A 6,168-nucleotide genomic window follows, 5' to 3' on the forward strand; every position below is an offset into this window, starting at 1 on the left:
TAATTTCAATTCTCAATGTTTGCATTAACCAAGGGCATTTTCTGGTATTTTGAATGTTTCACCATTCTCTGCCTTTTGCTTTATATATATAGATTAGTTTTTAAGTTTAAATTTTTTAATTAGCTTTATTTAATTACATTAATTAATTATTATATTTTAATTATTATTTATTTAGTGAATAATTAGTATTTACATATTTTATTTTATTTAATAAAATACTTAGTAAATAGTAATCATTTATATTTAATTATCTTAAATAATTTTAAATAATTTTGTGGAATTTAAAATTATTTTTAATTTCAGAAATTAAAGATTGTGAGTCTCTCTATTTAAGTAAAATTCTCTGTTAACTACTAAGCTTCAAAGTAGAGTGGTTAGGGGCAATATAGTGGGAGGTGGGCTGTGGGTTTTGGGGTTGATGAGTTTTTTTTATTTTTTATAATCTGCCAGGTGTGTATTTAGAAGTAGTTTGGAAATAGGGAATAGTGGGGTTTTCTTCGAAATTGTAAAAATTTGAATTAGAAGTTGGAGTAAACTTAGAATATGAGTTAACAAAGAGAAGTGCGGTGAAAAACTCAAATGCTAAGTCCCTTGCGCCTCAAGAATTTTAATTGCAAAGGCCCTATCATCCAGTACGTAGAATGGGGGATCGGAATATATCTCAACCTTGTGCCGCCGCCGCTCTGCTCACATCCGGTGAAGATGTTCAGGTCTCTGCCTTGATGATGGCTTCACGCCAACATGAGGTCCTGCAAAAAAATATTGGAGATCGAAAAATCTTTGCGCGAACTGTGCGAGAGAAAGGAGATGGAGAAATCTCTAGCCGTGCTTTTCGCCCAGCAAAACCAACTGGTCGATTTGACGAATTCAATGTCGGAGCAGCTTCGCTCATTACAAACCAGTCGACCCGAAACGACAGAGATTCCGAATTCCACAAGGTCAGTACATGGCTTCGTGGATTTCATCTTCTTCTCTGTAAAATTGTAGTTTTTTTTTTCAAATTTTGTTTTAAGTTTTCTCTACTTGCTGCATAGATATTTAATTATTCAAAGATTCTGCTTGAAATAATAACCAGCTCCTATCTTTTTCTTTGAGGTGTTTTCTTGCAAACTGTGGCGTGATATTTTCTGAGGAATCAGATGTTATATTTTTCAACTCTGATCATTTATATATTCCGTGAATTGAAATTATCGTGTATCAAATTACTCTTTAATATTTAATGATGATGATCTAGTTCCATTCCATTCGCAGTTTATAGGAAAACGAGCAAGGCATGTTTACTGTTTTAATGTTTGTATTTAAATTCCTGTGTGTGTGAATATATACACTTACTAAAGTAGATGATATTCTCTCTATGGAGGTAGTGTATTTGAAAAGCTTAACTTATCTTGTTGTATATATCTCTGTTATCAGCTTGCCCATGGATTTAGAGCCTGCATCAATGACGTTAAATAAGGGAGAAGCTATTAGATCTGTATATTTATTTGGGTTTTCTTATATGAGCGGAGAAGTAGCTAATGAAATCTTTGAAGTGAAATTCAAACAAGGAGGAGGAGTCACGCATGAACCCCGAGTAGTTCGACTTGTTGCCAGGTTCATTGAGAAGCATGAGGCTATTGGCTTTCAGGCTGCAAGGATTTTCAACCGTTCCAAATTATACGTCGTTGCACAGGATGGTGGATATATTATTGATACGAAGACTATGTCAAGTTCATCTCTTCCTCTTACCCAAGGCTATAAATCAACACCAATTGTTGTGTCTGCATATGACAAGCTGTATTGTCTTGAAACTCCAACGAACTTGCGACTTGTTCCGGAGCCCTCCTTCGAGAGTTATGATCCTGATCAGAACATCTGGGAGAAAATGACTTCTTATCCATTTTATAATGATTATGACACCCGTATGGATATAACTGGTTATGCCGTTTGTTATGGCATTATTTTGTTTTCATTTGGTTGCCAGAAAGAAAGTAATTTCGATGTCATTGCATTTCACATCAGTAGAAACGAATGGAAGCGAGTGAAACTTCATACTTCTGTTTATTTCCCTCCTTTCCTAGGTAGGGCCGTGGTTATAGGCAAGACTATCTATTCCTTATATGCGGAGGAGTTTATAGCATTCTCCTTTAAGACTTACAAAGCTGATGACGGTAGTCTTGTATATTACCTAAGCCAACAGTTTAGATTGCAAGGCCTTGAGATTGCGCGCCCACCATTGCGATTTGCTTGGGATAGGAGTGAATATTTGGTTCATTTGGGGAACCTGGAATTTTTCCATGTCAACACCGGGTGCTGCGATGCTGATCTCCCGGCTCAATATTTTTGTATCACCATGTTTCAAATTGTTGTTGGAGAAGGAGGAAGAGATATGCTCAAGACCATACATTCAACTGTTCTTTCTGCAGATGTAGAGGACAGTGGGTTGAATCTTGCTTTATGCTTCACGCCGTAAGTTTCCTTCATCTTTCTTGTGTTTTCATCAATAACATTAATTTGTGCGTTGGAATTCTGCTACTTTTTGTATGTAACAAGGTTTTTCATTATTATGACTCAGTGAGTGTGGGGATTATGAACCTGAGGAGTGTGTGAATCAGCCAAGCCAAGAAGAAACCAGTCTTGATGAGAATTTATTACTTACGGAACATTGGAGAAAGGAAACGGTGAAAGAATTGTGTTTACATGAAATCTTTTTGTTTATTTAATGTCCATGAATCAAGAGAATCAATTTTTTTCATGTCTATGAGTGTTTTTATTGGCCTCTGAGTGTAATATCTTGTAATATAATTGGGTTTTGCAGAAAGAATACTCGGCAAGATGGAACGTTTGGGGCTAGGCATCGCGAAAGAGTGTATTTTGGGCGAACCGGCACCTCGTTGTTGGGTTTAAATGAAACTTCAAAAGCCTTGGATACCCTCATATTATATTATATTACAGTAGTGAATGTATTTGTGGGATCTTTTGCAAACTTAATGTTAATTTATATATGCTTTTGAATCTCTAGTTATTATGCAGCAGCATATATATAATTATCATTTGTTTGTATTTTGTTAGTTCTTCTTGCCCTTCTCTGTTACCTACCCTACTTAGATATGCAATTAATAGTTGGTTTTTCCAGATGTAGTTCAAACTTCTTTATAGGAATGGATCTTGGTTTTTGCTTCATCAAGTCCTAAATTGGGTCTGGTTTCTGGTTGTTAATGGGTGGTTGGGTCTCTCTCTCTCTCTCTCTCTCTCTCTCTCTCTCTCTCTCTCTCTCTCTCTCTAAGGGTGTCGCCATGATATAGATTCTCTGCTTTGTGAAGAACAGCAGGTTCCGATAAATATTGAAGAACAAGTTCAGTAGCGTCTGTGGAGAAAATTTAACATTGCTTGCTCTTACACAAAATTGCCTTTTGAGACAATCTGGCATTTGGATTTGTCTAATTTTACTTGGGGGAATAAGCTGATTCTTTATGTACTCATGGAGTAACAAGAAGGCTTTAATTCCCAAACGGAGGCAGGCTTGTTGGTTCAGTCTGATGGAATATTACATGCATGCATGGCTACAAGTTGGAAAATAAAGATGATGCATGGGGCTCCACAATGACAAATATGTATCTTCATTTTTCTTTTCTTTTCTTTTGTTACACTTAAAGGGATCAAATTTCATGTTTTCTAATCAATTCTCTTTCTAACCTTGGTACTTTCTAATAGATCTCTAAATAATTTTTGTCATGAAGAAGCTAAAACAAGAAGAAACCAAGTGACGTAGGAACAAGCCTTTCTCAATGGGGTGTATTCAATTGATTATTTTAGGGGCCTTCATATTTTATTATTTTGAGAAAAACTATGGTACAACACTAATAAATTCCAATACTATGTATTGTTTAATTTAATTAAACTATGAGTTAGAGACAATATTCCATATATGACACGTGTACGTTGATAAGCATTTAACAAGATTTCTGATAAGATTTTAATCTTCCACTCATGACCAATTCCGTCCCTTCGAAGTCTAGGACATTTTTCAAAGAGAATTGATTAGAAACATGAAATTTGATCCCTTTAAGTGGAAATGTTTGGATTAAATGAGTGTGGAAAATATTTGATAAAAAAAGAGTGGAAAGTTGTGAATAAGTAAATATTGTGATAGAATTTGTAAGAAATGAGTGGGAAATTTTTTTAAGAAATTTTGAGGTATTTATAGACATATTTTAAGTTTTTAAAATTTTAAAAATAAAATAAAATAAAGCCAACAAAGGAAATTTTGATTTAAAAAAAAGGCTACATATTATTTTATTATTCCAAAAATGGATTTTAGCCTCCAAACCCTAAATCCAAGTCTTGAACAAAAAATCATAGCTTCCAAACTTATCCAAACTTGTTCCAAAAATGTTTGCAAGCCTCGAACTCTAACCCTAAACCATTATGTACTTAGGACTTGATTGGGCTTGGATAGTCACGTAACTCGAACTTGGGCTTTACGATTAAGGTTTCAATCTCAATCTTGGGTTAGTATGACATAACCGGACCTAACATAGACTTGTCTCGGTGAATTTAATTATCTTAAATAGTTTTGTGGACTTTTAAAATTATTTTAGCATTCCAAAAAATGGATTTCACCTTTTAAACCCTAATTCCAATTCTCAAAATTTATCCGAACTTGTTCCAAAACCGTTTGCAAGCCTTGAACCCTAACTCTAAACCTACTGCAAGGCACTTAGGACTGGAGATTTTGCCGGGATATATGTCTATCCCGGCAAACATTTGTCGGCACATGTTTATCTTTATTTAGTTGGCTTATTATCACAAAACATCCCTGATGTTTGCGAAATTATCACATTGCATCCCTAACGTTAATACAGGTACTCTTAAATAGTCTCTATGTCAAAAAAACCATTAAATCCAAGGGTATAATCGTCAAATCAATCCAAACTATAATTTTTTTCTCCTTCCCTTCTCTCTTTCTTTTCTTCTTCTTTCTTCTTTCTCTCCACCTGGCCCCGCTCACTCTTCTTCTTTCTTTCTTTTTTCCTTCCCTTCTCTCTCTCTCTCTCTCTCTCTTTTTGTCTCCTCTAGCCACCCAAACCACCACCCCGACCACCAAAGCCACCACCGTGGGATCTTATATCCCTGCCCCTCTCTCTACTCTGTCTGCAACTCTCTCCCTGCCCCCTCCCATAGCCCACCAACCCATCCACTCTAGCCACCCAAACCACCACCTCGACCTCCATAACCACCACCGTGGGATCTTATACCCCTGCCCCTCTATGTAGTTTCTCTGCAACTCTCTCCCTGCCCCATTCCACAGCCCACCAACCCAGCACTCTAGCCACCCAAATCACCACCCCGGGAGAAGGAAAGGGGAAGAAAAAAGAGAAAAAAGAAAAAAAAAAGAGAGAAAGAAGGAAAGAAGAAAAAAAAAGGGAGAGAAAGAAGAAATAGCGAAGGAAAAGAAGAAGAAAAGAGGAGGAAAGAGAGGAGAAAAAAAAAAAGAAAGAGAGAGAGAGAGAAGGGAAGGAAAAAAATATATTATAATTTTGGATTGATTTGACGATTATACCCCTAGATTTAACCTTTTTTTGACAGAGGGACTATTTAAGAGTACCTGTATTAACGTTAGGGACCATTAATGATACAAAAAAACGTTAGGAATGCAATATGATAATTTCGCAAACGTCAGAGATGTTTTGTGATAATAAGCCTATTTAGTTTGTTTAGTTGTGATTCCTTAAATATATTTAATTATTTAGTGGACTTTAATTTTCTTCGGGATAGTTAATTACTTAAATATTTTTACTTAAGTAATATCTTAGTCTTATATAATTAATATAATTAGTAATTAGCTTGTAGTTATTATTTCTTAAGTGAATAATTAGTATTTAAATATTTCAATTTGGAATCATACCTTAATATTCAACCACAAGGGAGGTTTGCACTATATTTATTGTTAGTGTTTTTCTTTATAGCAATATTGTTTTTGTTTAAGAGTTTAAAAATGATCCAGACCCAAAAAACAGTTTAAAATGATGATTTAGGTTCAGGGTTAGACTTTTAATCGTGAATAACAAAAATACCTATTTTATTTCATCTTTATTTTGGGCGGGACCGTGTATCAAATTAGTAAACACGCGCTTGCCTAGCCCGTTAGCCCGAAAAGAAGCTTTACCACCATTACGCGCTTCGCAG

The 6,168-nt window shown here is 35.3% G+C and overlaps 1 protein-coding gene across 1 annotated transcript; it reads left to right on the top strand.

Annotated features, from left to right (window-relative positions):
- Nucleotides 1-619: 619 nt before the first annotated feature.
- On the top strand, nt 620-2,702 carry LOC110756185 (uncharacterized). The gene is made up of 3 exons (XM_088253800.1): nt 620-938; nt 1,414-2,448; nt 2,555-2,702. The coding sequence occupies exons 1-3, from the start codon at nt 742-744 to the stop codon at nt 2,700-2,702; spliced, it is 1,380 nt and encodes a 459-aa protein (XP_088109926.1). The 5' UTR covers nt 620-741.
- The last annotated feature ends 3,466 nt before the right edge of the window (nt 2,703-6,168 follow it).

The sequence above is a fragment of the Prunus avium genome, chromosome 5 (genome assembly GCF_965620075.1).
Source record: "Prunus avium chromosome 5, drPruAviu1.hap1.1, whole genome shotgun sequence".
In the NCBI taxonomy this organism is placed as follows: Eukaryota; Viridiplantae; Streptophyta; class Magnoliopsida; order Rosales; family Rosaceae; genus Prunus; species Prunus avium.

What these genes read in the sequence shown, in the direction of transcription:
- LOC110756185 (XM_088253800.1), top strand. Translation starts at nt 742, where the DNA reads ATGAGGTCCTGCAAAAAAATATTGGAGATCGAAAAATCTTTGCGCGAA. An exon ending in GAGATTCCGAATTCCACAAG is followed by an intron (nt 939 to 1,413) that starts GTCAGTACATGG and finishes CTCTGTTATCAG; the next exon opens with CTTGCCCATGGATTTAGAGC. An exon ending in CTTGCTTTATGCTTCACGCC is followed by an intron (nt 2,449 to 2,554) that starts GTAAGTTTCCTT and finishes ATTATGACTCAG; the next exon opens with TGAGTGTGGGGATTATGAAC.